The 19,066-nt window shown below is 38.2% G+C and overlaps 1 protein-coding gene across 6 annotated transcripts in view; it reads left to right on the forward strand.

Annotated features, from left to right (window-relative positions):
• Window positions 1–353: 353 nt before the first annotated feature.
• The window catches only part of arhgef28a (Rho guanine nucleotide exchange factor (GEF) 28a), a 49,473-nt gene continuing 30,760 nt past the window's right edge, over window positions 354–19,066 (forward strand). For 3 of the 6 annotated variants that reach the window (XM_038305030.1, XM_038305029.1, XM_038305032.1), the window contains exons 1-10: window positions 354–548; window positions 2,555–2,744; window positions 5,347–5,536; window positions 7,067–7,136; window positions 8,409–8,455; window positions 10,075–10,147; window positions 17,765–17,880; window positions 17,971–18,236; window positions 18,669–18,843; window positions 18,938–19,043. In XM_038305030.1, coding sequence (XP_038160958.1) covers window positions 500–548; window positions 2,555–2,744; window positions 5,347–5,536; window positions 7,067–7,136; window positions 8,409–8,455; window positions 10,075–10,147; window positions 17,765–17,880; window positions 17,971–18,236; window positions 18,669–18,843; window positions 18,938–19,043 — 1,282 coding nt within the window. In that variant the 5' untranslated portion in view covers window positions 354–499. The remainder of the gene's footprint in view (window positions 549–2,554; window positions 2,745–5,346; window positions 5,537–7,066; window positions 7,137–8,408; window positions 8,456–10,074; window positions 10,148–17,764; window positions 17,881–17,970; window positions 18,237–18,668; window positions 18,844–18,937; window positions 19,044–19,066) is intronic. The other 3 variants (XM_038305028.1, XM_038305031.1, XM_038305033.1) reach the window with 1 other exon arrangement.

The raw sequence follows: 19,066 nt of genomic DNA on the forward strand, positions 1-19,066 counted from the left end.
GCTCAAGGCTCCAGACTTACCCACGTGACCACAGCTAAACGAGGCTGTGATGAGCACACTCTTAATTTCACCGTTCCAGGTAATTCCTGAAAGGTATTTGGATGACATCCATTGTTTCTTTGCTTCCCATCTTAGTGAACTGATATTGGATATTGGTTTTTCTTCTACAGGTCATGACCTTGTGGAAGTTGTCTCTGTAACAGCCTACATCTCCACCAATGATGGCTTTTATCCTTATGCTTGTAAATCATTTCTGGAGTACTCTAAGGATGTTGCTCAGGATGCAGCAGAGTACCTTAGTGGAAAATGGGACCGGTTTGGTCCTCACAGGTATCAGGAGGTCCTGAGGAGGTTTCCTGTGTTGGCGCAGACAGCTGATGAAGAGGACTGTGGAAGACTGTTACAGTGCAGGGAAGGAGAGACGCTTCTCGGAGGAAGTTCAGCTGATTACACTGACCTGAGGCATTTAGATGAGAACATCACTCTGGCCCTGGCTAACATGGATTACTCTCAGCAGTGGAAAAACACTGACACGGAGCCAGGAGAAGGTAATTTAACAGGGTGGCGGGGGTGAATATCATGAACTGAGGTCATATGTGTCCATAGACATCTCAGCAGAAACATATAGACTGTTAATGTTTTATTTCTTTGAAGCTCAGATAGATTTACAGTCTTGTTTGGTGAAGATCACTTTGACTTCTCTAAGTACAACCCCGCTCATTTCTTTGTGTGTCTGGTTTTAATATTTGTCAGCTATCAGTCATAAATAGCCTCACGTAGCTAATGTCCTTTTCCATTCAAAAATCTTTTGTTCATAGGAAAATTCTTTGGTTTTAACGGAGGTTTGACAAAGATCTTTGTTTAAATTCCTCAGCAGTTGAAATTTCAAAATTCTGAGTTATGTCAAATAAGTTCTTTATTTTTTTAATTACAGTCATAGAGAAGGATAACCAGGCTCTAAAAGACGTATTTCGACCAGTAGTTTACTAACATTAAGCAATACATAATAACCGGTACGCCTATGTTGTTTTAAAAAAAAATAAGATTTAGGAAAGACATAAAATCCTTTTTTTAAATACTAATAAATGCTTTATGGCGATGAGGGTATTCATCCAGACATATATGTTTTAAGGAGTGGAGATTTTTGGCTAATTTTGAGAAAGAAAAAGCACACACCCTTTCATAGAAAACAGTTTGATTTCAAAAAAGCTTCTTATAGATTCTTTGAAAAATTGCTTTTTCTGTGTATTCATCTGCTAGTATAAGCTTCCTAAGATATGCTGCATAAAACAATGATTACTTGCCCAGCCGGGGTCTTTAAGGTTAAAACTGATACATTCTCAGTGCATCTCGAGAGTGATCTATTTACAGAAAAGTGGATATATGCACTGTATATCACATTCTATGTCCCAAACTATTGTCGATATGTCAGAATTTAGAGGTTGGAAGAAGGAAAAACTCTTACAGACAGACTACAGTCCGACAGACTGAAAAGTAGGACACAAAGAGCCCTTGTGTTGCAGAGTGTAAATATAGTAATAACGTGTTTAGAGAAAAGCTAATGTCCATGCAAAACCCTTGCAAGCTGCAGATGCAAAGTAGATGTCTCTGCCCCTCCCATGTGTGTGCTGTTTGCAGAAACAACAGTTTGACAATGACTTTGTTGTTGATTGACCTTTGAATGAAATCCATGTGCAGCATATTTTCCCCAGTTTGGACAAAAATAGAACCAAATTAACAACAGTACTGCAGCTCTGATGCAGAAAATTTGTTTAGCACCTATATATTTCAACTGTAGTTAATATACTTTTTTGCACATTTCTGCATCTCAGTGAAATTTCCAAATGCTGTTCAGGCCTCAAAAATAGACTTTTCTTTTTGAAATTGCAAATACAAATGTAAATATTTGTGAGACTGGATTTGGAGCTCTGATGGGCATAAAATGTTCGAAGTTGCTGTTGCTCTTTGCCATTGAGAGCATGTTAATGCATCTCTGCAGGGATGAGGGGCCAGTATGCCCACTATTTACAGTCCCTTATACTCCAGTGAGCAGCAGCTCAGGCCTCACACAGCAGGTGTGTGTCTACTGAAACATCCAGTTTTTTCGGGTAGTAGTGTTGCCGATTTATTATTTGAACCTGCTATAGCAAACAGTCTTTCATTTCTTGTTTTTGCACATGATACTACTAGACTTTTGGTACACTACTACACTTTTCACACACACAGCAAATTAAGTGTTGATTTGGTAATAACTTGCAAAAGTTCTTCATTTGTTTTCTTTAAAACTACACGCTTAAATGTATTTTCCAAAGTTTAATATAATTGATGTATATGAATTAGTGCAAAATTGTGAAGTGAAAGGAAAAAGTTAAGCCAAGGTTAAGCAGAAAATGTTAAACAAAAAAGTTTAAGAAGCAAGAATATTTGGGAAGGCTTCCTTTCATCAAGTCATTGTTTCTGTATGAAATTGTTTGCTGGAATTGCTCTCTCTTTCTTTCAGTTTTTCATAATTTTTCTGATTGATTTACATTCCTTTGGTGTTTGGTCTCTGTAGGTGCTGAAGATCACCTCAAAGAAACCCTCCTTCACCTCGCTGTCCGCTTGCATTTGGTTCACCTCGCTCGTTTTCTAATTCACCAAACCAGAGGTCAAAGATTGTTGAGCTTACCCGATGAGGGAGGAGAAGCTCCAATCCAGCTGGCTCACCGCAACGCGCTTCATTCCACCTTGAGGGACCTGGCAGTGTAAGAACATGATTAGCTTGTTGAAATGTCCTAATTTGTGAGACTATTACTTCAGTTTGAGTTCCTCGTTGGAGAAATAGACATTGTTAAAGTAAATACTGCATGATGTGGTCTAGTTTTTGGATCCTACTCTTGAATTGCAACCACTTCTTTTACCAGTTGCATTCACACAAGACATGGTTTTCCTTTTTTTATTTAATGGAGCCTTTTTATTTTATTGATGAAGCCAGTTAGAACCTCCTTTGTAACAAAAACAGTGGTAAGAATCAAACTTTGTCTTAAAAGTAACTTGTTTATATGGAAATAAAAAGACATATATAACAACAAATTTTTCCACCACAAAAATTTTAACATTTTTTTTTCCAACAAACTTTCTGCAGATCAACAAAAGAAATAATGAATTGATAACAACAGTGCTGAAAAAACAATTTTTTTTTAGGAAAAGCTAAAAACGAAAAAGACAACAGATCCCTGCAAAGATAAGAAATTAGTAGAAGAGTATGGGTGGATTGAATATATCCAAAAGTACAAAGCAACAGTTTTAACCAATGTATTAGCTTATTTTGAAATATATTAAATTATTTTAAGCTCACTGTATTACATTTGGTTTGTATCAAGGTTCTGTGCAGGCTCCCAACTTAGAAATGTGCAACTTGAGAGTAGGGTTTGACATCGAAATGGATTAAAACAACTTCTTTAAAAAAAATATATATATATATATTCTGGAATCTTTAAATTTTTTAATTTCTGATTCCTAATTTTGGCCATGTCTGCCAACCAGAAGAATAAGCCAATGACCTTGGCATTTCAAAATATGGCTTAATATCAATGAAATTGGAAAGCATGGGGTACATCAAACATGATTAAACATGGCGAAACTCATGATTACTTTAAAAAGGTGTGAGCGACCATCTGCCAAAGCTGACAACGGTTTTAAGGACATAGAAACAGACATACAAAAAGAAGCAAATCTACAAAGGTAACTTTTTGCAGCATTTGCTCCACAGGTGGCCCTTTCAAGGAAAGAAACAGTCAAGCAGACAAGCTCTGACCCAGCTCCCATGTCAGAAGATTAAAGAGATCTCATACAGTTAGTAAGAGTGAAAGAAACAGGACCATCCTGATAAAACAGGCCTATTTCCAAAATCTGTAAACAAAGGTGTTGATGGCAGCAGTCCAGCTGATATTTCTATCTAGGATGGTGTCACAGCCAAGCAGGAACAGACAATATGGAGCTACTATGACCAGAAAAAGCCCTGGAAGAAAAGGTTTGGGGTTGAACTAAAATACTGCAGAACGTCAACATACACATATAATGAAGCAGAATGATAAAAAGTGGTCCCTATGTCCTCCAGCAGTCTAAGCCTATAGCAGCAAAACTACAGAGATAGCTTAGACACTCTAACTATAAGCTTAGCCAAAAAGGAAAGTTTTAAACCAAGCCTTAAAAGTAGCTTTATATGTGAGAAGAATTTTAAATTCTGCTCTGGCTTTAAAAGGAAGCCAAAGAAGGAAACCTAACATTAGAAAAAATATGGGCTCTCTTTGTCTGCAAGATTTTGCATCAGCCAAAAGCCTTAAACTGCAGATTACTATTTTGTTATTATTATTTTGACTGGCTGCACTGGTTTTGTACTAAGGTAGGTGCTCTGAGAGAATTTTCATTGATTTGTTAGTTTTAGTTCACAATATTAACCTTGGTTGCCAGTTGCATTCAGAGGCATTAAACCTGAAAATTTTATCTGTCTAGAGCTCCAAGAGGCTAAAAGTTGCCCAGTGTTGCTTTAAGGGTTTTAGAATTTTGGAAAGCATCTCTATTATGTTTTTTTTTTTGTGTTTGTGTGTGTAAAGGGAAGGAGGGAGAAAGTCAGCGTCTTACTTATGAAATTAATTTATTTATTATTGTTAATTGCAATGTGACCAAAATTTAGTTGCTCCAAGATTTGAAAATTGTGTCTTTTTAAATTGCAGTTATATTGCAAATGCAATAACTTTCACTTTCTCAGTGATTTCTTTTATGATTAGACATTAAAACAACAACTGAAGGCTTTTCAAGCTACTACACAGGTACAGATTTATACAGATTGCAGTAGAAACCTGATGTGTAATGAGTCTACATTTCTTCCCAAGGCTGTAGGGTCCTCAGCAGGGGCTTCTGCGGTAGGCAAAGTGTAAATAGAAAATTTAGCTCAACTTCATAAAAGAGCACAGAGACAATATTTCTTAAAACCAACCTATAGAAGGTCTAAGCTGGAACACTAACCTCTGAAATCAATGAATGCAGAAGAATGACAAAGAAATTTTCCATTTAGTCCATACATCCCTACAGAGGTTTGGAGGTTCAGGGCAGGTTAAATTAATTCTGTAAAATGTATTTATTTTGCAAAATTAATTAAACAAAGAATAATAATTATAAAAAGTAGAAATTTGGCAAGTTCCTCCATATCAGAAGCAGGTGTCTTAAACATGTTAGATATAGGTTGTTTATAAGTATTCAGCACAATCTCACTGAAGAAGAATGAAACTTGTACTTTATGTTAACATCCCATCAACTGTTTTTTCTAAATATGTTTTGTCTGCTTTCTTCCTTTTCCCTTATCAGGCCTTCAGGAGTAGCCATCGACCCCCTTCCAGGTGTTTTCTGTCTGTGGGCTGACAGCTCCTGCATGTTGAGAGTTTGTCCAAGAACCGAGTCTGTTTTCCTCACTCAGCGACAGTCTCCTGATAGGCGCCACCAGGACTCCATCATGGTTCTAAGAGAAAGACTGGACGACCCCAGAGTTTGCAGAGAGGTGAATCTTAAGTTTGATTTACTTTTTAGGCAGAAGTTTTTCCCAAATATTGAGCGGACATGTCTGATACATATGCACATCTCCCTGGATGTTGCATTGTATTGCTACCATAGAGATATAACAGTTTATTTCTTAAAGCTACAGTGTGTAATAATTACAGGGATATACAGTCAGAAATGTAATATATTATACATAACTATGTTATTTATCATCATCTACGAGCTCAGCCTCTTAACCTTAATATTTGCGTTGCCTTAGAATTCGTTATTTATAATTACATAGGAGCGGGTCTCGCAGCCATGGAGGCAGACATCTTTGCGCTACGGCAGCGCAGAGCCAACAAACTAGCGATTGCGAGATCTCCCATTACGCTCGAAAGTAACTACGGCAAGTTGAAAGAGATGAACTGAGACGGTACTGAAATCTATACCCTACACAGACTAATGAAATACTATCTGTAAAATTATCTATGTAAACAAACCTCATCACTTGAGAAGGTAGGTGATGCGGACGTTGTGGAAGATATTTTGTCCCGTAACGCTCGCCGTACTGTTGGGGGGGGAGAAGCGGTGGGGGGGAGATGTTCATGTTGCTGCGGTCCGCAGTCTGGACGTTAGATGTCGCTGAAAATTACACACTGTAGCTTTAAGTATTTTGATTCTTTGAACTTTTTGTTTCATTCTGACCATAGCTTTAAAACTATTTCCTTGTTTTTTATATGTATGTAATATAGCAACACAAATTAGTTCATAGTCGTTAAGTGAAAAAAGGGATGACATTTTGATGAAATAAAGTAAAATGAACCTTTTTAATTAATTAATTCTTTTTTTAAGTTTCATTTTACCTTGATACGCCTAAATAAAATCTAATGCAATGTGTCACGTTAACACCCCTTTCCCACTGGCCAAAAAATGGCCTGCCAGTGGGGGTCAGACCAATTTTTTTTGAAAATGGCAAGGGAGTAAAAAGCCGATTGCTGTGTTTGAGAAACAGTGTTAACCTGCTAATTACAGTGGGAAAGAGGCTTTAGAAGTCAACTTTTGATAATCCAACAACACAAAGCTTTCCTCCTAAGCATAAAGACAAAGAAAGGAGAGCAATGATAAGAGAAACTCCTGAAGAACAGCAGAGATCTGCTACTCAGATGTGAAGACCTGTCAACAGGTCAGCCCTTTAGTAAGGACCTTTATGAAACACTTGCAAGAAAAAAGCACTGCTGAAAGAAAACCACAAGTTTTTGGAAGAAGGTCCTCAAGTCAGATAAAACCCAAAAGCCACTTTTAATGCTTAAAATGCTTTGTGCGGTGAATCACTAACCCCTCACACCACATAGGACAAATCCTCACTACCTAAAAGCATGATAGTGGTGCCATGAGGCTGTGGGGGACTTACAAAATCATAGGATCTCAATTTTAATGGCTATTCTCTTACAAGCATGGTAGTAGTCAAAGGAAAGAGGAATGTAGTTTGCAAATGAAACACATAAAAAGCTTGTTTTATACCTTATAACGATATATGTCTCTGTTCAAGATCAACATCCTGAGAGATGCTGCCGGGGAACACAAGCGTCGTAGAAATGTAGCTCATCTAATTAAACGAAGTAAGTGTTTTTTTCCCCTTCTATTTCATATTTAAAGCACAGGAGAATAAATAATAGTATTTTTGTTAGCTTTAGTTTGTTTTCAGCAGAAATGAAGCCATCACATTAATTGAATAAAGGACTTCATTCAAACCATTTGACATAGGATTACCAGCGTTTCAACATTGTGAGAGTCCTAACCTACACCCTATGAGAAAACACTTCTTATTCGTTGCACTGAAGTGTCTGTTTACCCATGCTCCAAGTATGAAGGAGATGGTTGACCTCCACCCACCAGAATATAATTTGCGTCTGGAACAGAGCGACTCTAAACACAGGCTCATATTGACGTTCATTCATTTTTAAATTGGTTTATCAGCGTCACTCTGCTGTGTTTTGAGAATCTCTGTTTGTGTACATTTGGTGTCCTCTGATAAAACTGCAAAACCCGAGGAAACGGTGCAGAATGTTACCCGTCAATCTGACTAAATGAGTATTTGAGTTGTCAAACCTGATAATCAAAGGATTTTAGGATATAGCTTCAGAGCTTATATCGCGTAGCCCTGTCCTGTGTGTGCACAGACGGCTCAAATGTGAAGCCTCTGCGTCGGTTTGTGAGCACACAGTCTTCACTGTGAACATGCAGGAAATGAACAACCGCAGATTCAATTTTGCAAACACTGGGATCGTCTGACATCCATCACTTACAAATCCAAAGAGCCTAGAAAAAACACTTATCAAACTCCTTAAAAGGAGTAGTCCTCTGCACGTTTATTTGCACGTCCTTCGCGAGTAGAAAGAAAATGAGTCGATTGTTTCTTTTATTTTCCACCCGCCGTCTGTTTGACATGCCCAGGCTGGTATGAAAACGCACGCAGTGAAAGATTTTGATCCGATTTTCTTTTTATACCCGTTTAAAAAGCACGTTCTGGATCTCTCCCTTTAACTTGGGCCCCCCTCCTCTTTCTGGTTTCCATAGAGATGGCAGATGGTGGTATCGACTCATGAAGGCAGGCAGGAAGTATACTTCAGTATTGACCTTAACTCTGTCCCGACTTCTGCAGCCTTCCATTAAGTCTCTTGAAATAACAACTTCTCAGCAGGGAGTGTGTGTTCTTTCTCAGGCCCAGCTGCGTCGGACGAACAAAACATCTCATTTGTTGCTTTTGGATTTGTGGATTGAGGAGTCAAGATAGATCTTGTCATTTCCTCACCACTGGTTTTGGGTTTTAAAGGAAAGGGAGATGTTTGATGTCACACCTTATATTTAATTTTTTTTTTCATCTGGCACAGGTGACACCAAGGAGCTTAATGTAGACAGGAATGCACTGGTGGACAATGTGAGTATTTATACAGAATTTCTTAAACCTATAAGTAGAATAAGATAATTTTGTTTTTGTTTCAAATCATGTAAGCATGCGTTGCTTTTCATCCTTAGAGCTTTTAGTCTTTACAACAATTAAACCTCAAAGTATTTTTTGAGGTAGATCATTTATAGTTTTAATTAATTAGAAATAAAAACTAATAAGGGCAACATGCATATGCAGTCAAATATAACCGCCATGTTTATCAGCTTAGGAGATTTAGGGAAGGTATTTATTTTTCCCTTTAACAATTGCTCAAACCCAGTCATATTTTTTGAAAATATCAATATATATCAATTTTCCATCATACCAATAATTCCCTGTTGGCTTCTGTGGACTTTGACTAGGCCAATCTTACAAATGAACATGCCGTGATCTATTCCTTTCCATTGTACCATTAGCTAAATGTTTTGGGTTATTGTCTTAAACAGATTCCTTCAATGATTAGCTCTATATTTACCTCCATCCATCTTAAGGGCTGGTTATATTTCTGCAACCGCACACATCAAATGTTTTTCTGCACCGTCGGTCTGGAATTTCTAGGGAGGCACAGCAGTTTCCCTCCAAAGCGCAAGGCGCAGCCTATTCGAGAACTCGTGAGAACTTCGGCGGATGGTCACGAGAACTTTGGCGGCGCCAGCGGGAGTGTTTATATTCCAAAACAGCAATGGTGGGCCTGGAAGATATCACGGTCACGGATATGGATCTAGCGTTGCTAGACATTGAAGAGGACCAGGTTCTCTTAATGGAGCAAAAAGACAGATTAACCTTGTGTCGTAGTTGTCCACTGTAGTTGTTCCTCAGTTTTTAAAAATGGCGCGCCTGGGACCGAATCGAGAAGCATGGCCACACAGACAGCCAGAAAAGCATACCAAGGACCAATCACAGCTGCTTTTGTTCTGCACACTTCCGCTTGAGGTCTGCGCGGGTTTTTGACCGTCCGACACATAGTCAGGATTTTTTTTGAGGTACGCAACAACGATTGCAGAACCTCTGTGTGGGGGGCGTAGTCACACACAGAGACAGATTTGACAGTTGCAGAGCATGTGCGACAGAAGCATAAATTGGCCTTTACCCATCTGTGGCTATTTACATCCCGGGGGATAGCTGATCAAAGCCAGCCTTTTGGCAAATCCTGGAATATTTATGTTTAACCTGTTGACCTAACTATAGATTAGCCCTCGCTCTTTAGAATTAAAAAAGTACCATCTTCTATTATCTCCAGATCATGATACTGCTATGACTTTGCCTCACTATTGAAATGTTGGGTTAAGGGCTATGTGCAATGTTAGCCAATATGTTTAATTTGGGTTTGATGAGATCATGAATTCCCTACTGCTCTTCCATAAAGGCCAGAAATCTTAGCAGCATAGTGAGAGTCTCTTATCTGTCAAGGTGTCGTCTTAAGACATTTAATATATAGTACCGTAAGTGTGAAAGAGGATGGATTCAAATGCACTAAAGGTTGATGAGGTTGTAAGGTGACAAAATGAGTAAAGTAAGGAACATTGCAAAGCACTTAAGAAATGATATGCATTCGTCCTCGAAAGTATGTTTGATTTTTGTGTTATCTGTTTGCTGTTATTTAATTGAAGGTTTTTGAAGATCAGCCGACTTTGTTTTTAATTGACACTGATAGTGAAGAAGAAACCTCATCCTCACTGTCCGGTAAGTCTTCTCCTTCTGCTTCTGAATGATTTATATGTGTTTATCCGTCTCTGCCTCGGCACGCTCAGTACTATTCCCATTTCATTATGAAAGCCTAATATCTGTCTTAAATGACAAACGATTAGGACCTAAAAGAACACAACAACATTTTTGTGGCTGCAGAGAACAGTAGGGGTTTAGGAACAACCCACTAGCACCGACTGGAATCCTTTTTGGGACTGGCACAATATGCAGGCCGACTGCTGTTTTGAATCACATAATTGGAAATCAATATTCACAGTGAAAAGGAGACATGCGCTGACTGGTCTGACTCACAGGGACAGTTTTCCTCCTGGATTTATGACTGATTTAGTCGTGTCCCACTCAGACGCAATAATGAAGCCGTTTGAGAGTTCAGGAATCTGCCCTGTCATCTGGACAAAGACGGGAATGGGGTCAGGCTTGTCCCACTCAGAATTTGTCCGACCTCTGGGATACACCCCCGTACCCCTGTCTCCCCCCGTCCCGCCGTTGTCCCCCAGTCATCCCCTCCCCCAGTCATCCCCTCCCCCAGTTTCCCCAGTTAGACAGAAGAGCTGTGTGCATAAGGCAGGAGTTGGAATGTTAATAACTTCAAATGCTTACAAATGCTAGAAGTTTGGACAACATGCTTACTTTAAGATAATGTGTTAGAGTCATAACCATTGTAGACTGCTTTTCTCCTGCATTAGCTGAACGTTCTCAGTGTTTTGTTGAATACTTTAGTTGTTATTGCATCTACCAGGGGCAGCCGGAGTTATTGTTTTTTCCAAACCTGCTAGAATGATCATAATAACTTCTCTGGTTTCACCGACATAACTCAGCGTGTGTCGGTTATTGTTGGAAGAAAGGCGCTGTGACGTTCCGTCTACGAGCAGAGACTAATCTGTCACCAGCATTCTGGTTGGATGGACTTAAGATTTTCATGTCTGTGCATGTGGTTGGATTGAAACACAAAAGCAGGAATATGAAGACACATACACTGCTCTTTGCAGAAGTATTCAGAACTTTTTCATAGTTTCCCATGCTACAATCACAGATGTCGACGTTTGGGTGTGATGTTAAAGGATGTGGGATTCTCAAATGTTAGGTTCAGAGGTCAAAACTTTATCTTTTCATGCTTAGGAAAACAGTATGCATTGTACAAACACCTCGAGTACTTAATAATAGAGCTGATAAACCTTTATAGATGAAAAACTGACCCATTATCTGAGCGCAGCTTTGTAACATTGAATAATCAAAGTTAGACTTCCAGATACTCAGAGAGGGTATATTGACACTCCAACTCCAAACTCCAATCACCTCTATTAGTCATAATATGTCTTCTGCATTTAATCCACTCTTTTGAGCAGTAAACAGCTTGCAGCATCCAGAGCAGTGAAGGGTTAAGACATTAGACATAAAACATTCTTTAATCTTGAGTACCTAGTTTCAGGATATTTAGAATTTCAAGAGATCAGTAGTAATTTGCCCAACCTTAATGGGATCATGTCCTCCTTAGTAAAGCTCTTAAAGGACAAATCAAAATTTTTTTTCTAATTAGCCATATCCATAGATGTCTTATAGTGCTATCTAAAAATCCCTGGCAACTGTCTTTTACATTTGTTGCAATCCTGCAAACCCTCTGTTTGGTGCCCCCCTCATGTTAAATGGGTGTACTGCAACTGACTTAGAATTGGCATTGTTGTTGCCTCTACATTTATTGGAATGTCACCAAGAACAGATACAGAAAGTATAACTATATAACCTTTCTTTGAAAAAAGAGAAGAAAAAAAAAAGAAAAACTCTTGTGACTCAAAAGTCACGCTTTCAGGATGGCAGGATCCAAAACAGTTTTATGATTGTATTCCTCCTGGCCCAACAATCATGTTTAGAGCAATGGTTATTTAGTTCCATCTAGGCTTTCTCTGCTCTAACACAGTGTTAAGTCGGCTTTATCAAACAGGAATGCTCCTACAATACTCACACTTTAACACGATTAACTTTAACATTCATCTCCAAAGAACTATCGGAGAAAAACAACAGGCCCATATCAGCTTGCTTCCTTTCTGTGATGACATGCTCTGGTTGATTATCCGGATCAGAACATGTTCTCCTTGCAGTTCCTGTTATACAGAACAAAAAGCTGCTTTCCTCCTATATGCACTAATTTCTTTGTATCTGGTTCCTACGTACAGATTATTTTCTGCTGTGCTGCAGTCGTCTCTCTCTCTCGTATATCTTCGGTTTAGCTGGTACCCGAACAAAGACAGACTGACAAAACATGACATCTGTCAACTCCCTCAGGATGTTAAGATATGGAAACACTTCAATCACACTTAGATTGTTGGGAATCGGTTTTATCTAATACACAAACAACCAAATTCTAATACTATGCTTTTCAGTATTTTTATGTCTGATTTAGTAGTTTTTATAAAAAAAAATTCACCAGTGGGTATATTTTAATTGACTTGTTGTTTGATCAAGATCTGGATCTTTTGAGACTTTGAGAAAGATTGTGTTAGAACACCACCGAGTATCCTGTAACTTCGGTTATGTTCACACTGCAGGCCTTTATGCTCATTTGCGATTTTTTTTTTCTTTAATTCCGATTGCTTTGCGTTCACATTTCCAAATATATGCCACTTGTATGTTTAAGTGTCCTGCATGCGCAGTGGAGGAAGCTAAAGTAGCAAGTGTACCGTTTCTACTAAAGTAAACATGGATGGTAGTGCTGGACCGCATCTAGTGATCTTTGTTTTCCAACCGGAGCCAGCGCATTAACAAAACATTCTTTTCGAGAATGTCAAAAAGAAAGACACTATCATTCACCATTGTTGTTTTTCTCCCTGATTCTGCATTGCAAGATGCAGAATAGTGACCTTTGTGGAGTATTAATGGCGTACAGGTCAGATGATTGCAACTTGGCTGTTTCAACGCAAGTTGCATTTAAAAATATCACAGGTATCCGATTAAGGTCCACATATCCAAGTGACCTGGGTCGCATTTGAAAAGATCAGATCTGTGTTGTTCAGACTGCCATGAAAAGATCAGATACAGGTCAAATAGGGGGGGGAAAAAATCAGATTTGGGTCACTTTAGGCTGCAGTGTGAACATAGCCTTTGATACTCATTAAAAACAAAAAATCTGTTTTATATTTTAACTTGAGCACACCGCCTGTACTGTGAAGCATCATAGCATTAGCATCACGCTTAGATTATAACCTAAACTAATATCTGTCTCTGCTACACCCGGGTAGTTCCAGAAATGTTTAAACTGGTGGAAGTTGAAACATAGATAAGACACTTTTCAGATTTGTATTTATTAAAATTTGTTAGAAAAAAATAACATATTTTCTTCCTCTTTTAAACACTCTGCCGCTTTGTGTTTGTCTTTACATAAACTGCTGCACTTTTCAATGTGTACTCATGTAGCTATAAGTGTTTTTATTGCTCATTGGAAGAAAAAAAAAGAGAAATCAAGGATAAGACTGGATGTAAAACATCTGCCCTTGAGTGTTTAAACTCCAGTGTCTTCGTTCTGTGAGAGCAGCAGAGAGGAAATGCCTCTGAGATGCCCAGGATTTCCTTTACATTAGTGCAGCCTTGGCTGGTCGAAACATCAAAGGCAGGGGGGGGAGTACACTCATCAAACAGAGCAATTTTCCACTCTGTTATTCTACCACTCCTGTCGATGTGCTCTGCCTGCACATATAGTTATGAACTGCAAAAATACCCGACTCTGTGGCTTTATACAGTTATCACATAAATAAACTGAGCCCTTTAACCAAATTCATCTATGGGTTACACTGAAGGTTAGATTTTATGTGCAATGCATGTTATAGCCTTGAAGCTACCCATGTTTGAGAGAAGATTTCAAGTTCAAATAAAAAAAAAGTGTGTTACTATTAAACTTTTTTTAAATTGTTAAGTTAATTTTAGCATTTGGTAGTAAAACTTTGTGTCCACTTTCCGTAGTTTTTTCTACATGAGCCACAGGAAAGAAGCCGGAGTGGAGGAAGTCCATTTTTATCAGTTTGTGAAGCGGGTAGTTCCACTGGACATTAGGCAGGAAGTAAATTTTTTTTCAGCTACTTTAGATTTAGGCTGGTCAGATTTAGACCAGCTCTAGGTAACTGATTTGACTTCTAAAATACAGTCAATATATAATTCAAACAAGAATAATCCTTTATATGTTTTTGTTGGTTGTACCATTTGGACTCTGCAAGGAATATAGTGATTTCAATCATTCTTACGTATTAAATTTAACCTTTGTTAAAAAATGCCGTCCCTAGATAAAACATTTTCTCACACCCTTGGAAAATTCAGATTTATTTAATTTAATATTTAAACAAAGTAATAATGTTTACTTAAATCAATAGTTATATCCAAACATATTTTTAAAGAATGGTTATTTATTCAATCTATTTTTCAAAGACGGAACATCTAGTCTTCACTTACTATATTGTTCTGATTATTAAAAACTTAAAAAATGTATATTTCCTGTTTTATTCCAATTTCTATTCTTTTAGCATGACATATGCATTATTATTATTTAGAGATTTTTTTTTAAGTTGAGTACTAAATGAGATCTGGTGTTAATATGAATATATTTTAAATATTATTATGTATCCTACAATATCAATCATATGATTTACTGGGTATGATTGTTTAACCATAATACAGGTCCAGTTGGAACAGAGACAGTGCAAGCATCCTGTAAACTCCTGCCTTTTCTGTCTATGGTCTGTGCTCCATTACCTTTGGCATGAAAAACCATGTGAATCATAATGTGTTTGTTTTTCTACAAATGTGATCTCAATTAGGTATTCTCTGTGATGCTTATAACAGATAATACTTCATTTCCAGCATCTCTCCTGTATTCTGCTTTTGATATTATTTTGTTTATAAAAAGGACATAGCAGTAAAATGTTTGAAACTAGACATTAAACAAAAAGGTTTAATTTATAAATGATTCAAACCAACTTAGTTCTATAGTTGAGGGAAAAGATGAGTGACTGTACTTAGGCATTGCAGCCTGATAGCCCCCTAATGAACAGTTAACACTGTTTAAAACTGGAAAATAAGGAGATAAAACCAAAGTGATGATCACAATATGGAGGGAAATATGTTGAGTGGAGTGTTGGCCCAGTGATTAGAACAGTGCGCTTGTGCTCTTGGAAGGGTTCAAGTACCTGGTTCGATCCCCACACACGGGGTCCCTGAGCAAGACCCTTAACCCCTCACTGCTCCCCGGGCGCTGCACAATGGCAGCCCACTGCTGAGTATATGATATATATGCATGTATGTGTATATATATATATAAGATAAAACATTTTGTTCTTGCCTCACGGCCACATATTTGGAGCTACAGTCACCATGCATAAACATAGGATGCTAACTTTGTCACAATATGCTCAATTGGCAGAAATTCAGTGTTCGAACAGAAGAAATTAAAAATATTTTGTTCCTTAATGGAGTAATTCAGGTGTTCATTATGTGAACGGGGGGATTTACCATTAGGCAATACTTTGGCAGTGCACATTAATTATGTTTATAAAAATCCTGTCGTTAAAAGGCCATCAGAATGCTTGTAATATTAAGTGTGTCTCAGCACCCCCCCTCTGTGTCCCCCACATTGAATCAGTCCATTTGCACATGTTCAGAAAGGTCCAAACAGACAGTAGCATCCATTTGAAAACAAATGGTGCGAAGCACAGTGTTGCCAATTTAGCACTTTTGTCACTATATTTAGTGACTTTTCAGACCCGTCTAGCACATTTATTTTTAAAAAACTAGCGCCACATTTAGTTTACTTTTTTCTGCTACTGGAGACTTTGGTGACAGCATATAAAAGCTCCGAATTCTACTCTCTAGAGCAAGTAGATTAGTAACCCCGCCTCTTGCTCTCCTCTATCTTGTCTGCTGTCATGATTCATGCAGCTATTATTTCATACAAATGAAAAATGGAGAACACATAAGCAGATCATGGCTTGTCTACTGTGAAAAGAAGGACTAGGTTATTTACTTTTGGAAACTCAAGATGGAACAATCAGCTAAGTGAGCTCAGTGCTTGGAAAAAAATCTTTCTTTCCTTTTGAGACAGCATGAAAAGTCAGCTGAGTACAAAACATAGAGAGGAAAGCAACAAGAAAAGGGACAAGAAAAGAGGGACAAAATGTAGAACAAATAATTTATGTCTATTCTATTAGAATTTCTGTATCTGTGTAATGGGTCTGTTTTATGTGTTGTCTTATCAATTCAGAGGGCCCCTGCCTGTCTTTGCCTAGGGCCCCAAATTTCCTAAATCCGTCCCTGTATGAAACCATACAAAACAGTATAGCAAAATTAAGGAACGCGTTACAGACTGTATAGTATGGGCAAAAAAAAAAAAAAAAATCTGTAGAGCTACTGAAAATAAAAATTGTAAGTTAACTATCCGTTATGCTGATCTTTTAAAACTCAGCTGCCTGATAACTAATGCGGATAGTTTTTCTCCCTGTTTTGTCCCTCCTGTCCTGTGCAGTCTGTGCAAATAGAGGTCCTGGTATTTGTTTCTGAAACTCTAAAAAACATCGAAGCCACCAACATTTTCACTTCAGCATCTCTTCTGCAACAGACTCATGCATCAGCTTGGTGCATGTAACCTGCTGGCGTAATTCTTATCTGTTTCTCACAAACACGCTGCCTTATATATCAGTGATTTGAGTTGTTGAGTGATGTGGGATATTTTTTATTAAAGCTAATATAAGCCGATACTGATAGCATGTTGATACTATCATGCATCCTTTAAAAAACAGCATATTTGCATAGAAATATAAAACAAGTGAGGTAAGTTTAAAAAATATAATTTTGTGCTTATAATATGGAAAACTTTATTTTCTTTATCACTGTTTTTGTATAATTTGTAACAAGACAGGCCAGTCATCGGATTTTCAAGATTTAAGACCTGATCAGTTTGTCTTATAAGAGCATCAACATTAAACAGATGTAGCAGAACAAAGGGCTATGACTCATAGAGAGTCAATATAATCCACCTTATTTTTCATGAAACACACAGCCTGTCGCCGAGGATAATGTGTGGAGGTTTTTATGAAAATAATCCTTTAAAGGTCAAACAGGAGTAGGTATGCAGCAGCTCATCACTTTTCCCTTTCTTCTCTTTAAGCCTTGACATTTGTGTAAAGAAAGACAAATGCTTTGCAGTTTAAAAACATTAAAAAATAAAAGAAATTAAAAGAAAATCCTTAACCAGAATAAAGCCAGACAGGATACAGGCCTGAAGCATCCAATAAGACTTAATAGCTGAGTATTGTGACATGTTTGATAATTGGTTCTCTAAGTCTGGCTTGTGAAGAGTACGTGTTTGTTACTTAACCTTCTCCTTTGATAATTTGTCATATTATTTTAAGTTGCTCTGAAAGCTGCAGTCCTTTAACACGCATCCATCTATCTGGCTTAAGTTTTGATGAATTGTTATATATAAATGTATTTTCTCAGCAGGGACTCTAGTAATAAATCTTTAGGCTTCTAAAAACAAGAAGCTTGCATAGCTGGAAAAGAAAACAGTGAGCCAATATATTGAAGACGTAATGAGATTTTGCTTTGTGTTTATCTTAGTAAACGTGCACCTGAAGCAGAGCACAGAAGTTCAGAACCAATTCAGCCAGCGTGCTTCAGACCCGTCACTCTCCATGATCAATGGCAATGATCAGACCTTTGCACAGCACACTCAGGTTGTACATTTTCCTTTTTTAAATGATTCTGTTTTACTCATAATTTTTTCCCCTTGCAACTCAGTGTTTAATTTTTCTTTTTGACACCAGGCTTGTGAAGAGGACATTAAGTTCAGAGTAGATGATGTGACAAGAGACAGCACCAACACTGATGGCAGTTTATGGGACCCTGAGGATCTTCTCCTTGCAACTGACACCCCTCCACCCCATTCTCACTTAAGAGAACTCCCTGCCTCTCTGCCTAGCTCCCTCTCTCTCTCACCAGTTGATCAGGCCCTCACCAGGCTGAACCGTCGGCCCTCCACTGAGCCGAACAGTCACAGAGACAGTCCAACAATGGAAACCTGCGACATCAGGTGTTAGATCTTCCCTCACTGTAGTCTCTACATGTCTGTGTTCCTATATGGAGCTGGTCGACAAGTTCCTTTTGTATCTCTGCTTATTTCTGTATGTCTACTTTTGTTTCCTTGAACCCCAGTCGGCCGCTCACACTAAGCCAGGTTCTGCTGGAGGTTTCTTTCTGTTAAAAGGGAGTTTTTCCTCTCCACTGTCGCTACAAGCATGCTTGGTATTAGGGATTGCCTTCGAGGCAATGATTTGATGCAATCACCTGGTTTTCCTTAGATAGAAAACTTTAAATCAATTTGACTGTATGATCTGGTTGAATTGTACCTGTAAAGTGCCTTGACATGTGTTGTGAATTGGCGCTATATAAATAAACTGAATGGAATTGAATTATATGCATGAACGACTCATAATTTCTTTTTATATGTTTTCTAATCTCCCAGTCTGGTGGCCCTGGAAGTGGACAGTGAGGAAGAACCTCCTGAGCCCAAGTCTCTGCTTTCCCGCCTATTTTCAGACGTTGGCAAAAGCGAAGAAAAGAAAGAAACCCGGCGTCCCAATCCTGATCTCACCTGCACTCGTAGCCAGTCGGCTTCAGCATGCGAACCCAACTCCAAAGTAAGATTACATTTAGAGATGTTTTATCACGCCTGACGATGGGATTGTTGTTTTGTTTTTTTTATCTCAAGATTTTTTATTTATTTTTTCACAGGACTTAAGCGAGGAAGGAGTTCGGCTGCGCTCCTATTCCTACTCACACTCCAAGTTCTGTCCTAGTCGCAGCAACCGGGACAACCACACATCGGAAGGTAGCCCTGGTCGGTAAAACGCAGTCCACATA

This window comes from Cyprinodon tularosa, unplaced genomic scaffold (genome assembly GCF_016077235.1).
Source record: "Cyprinodon tularosa strain WSP-4 unplaced genomic scaffold, ASM1607723v1 ctg55, whole genome shotgun sequence".
NCBI lineage: Eukaryota > Metazoa > Chordata > Actinopteri > Cyprinodontiformes > Cyprinodontidae > Cyprinodon > Cyprinodon tularosa.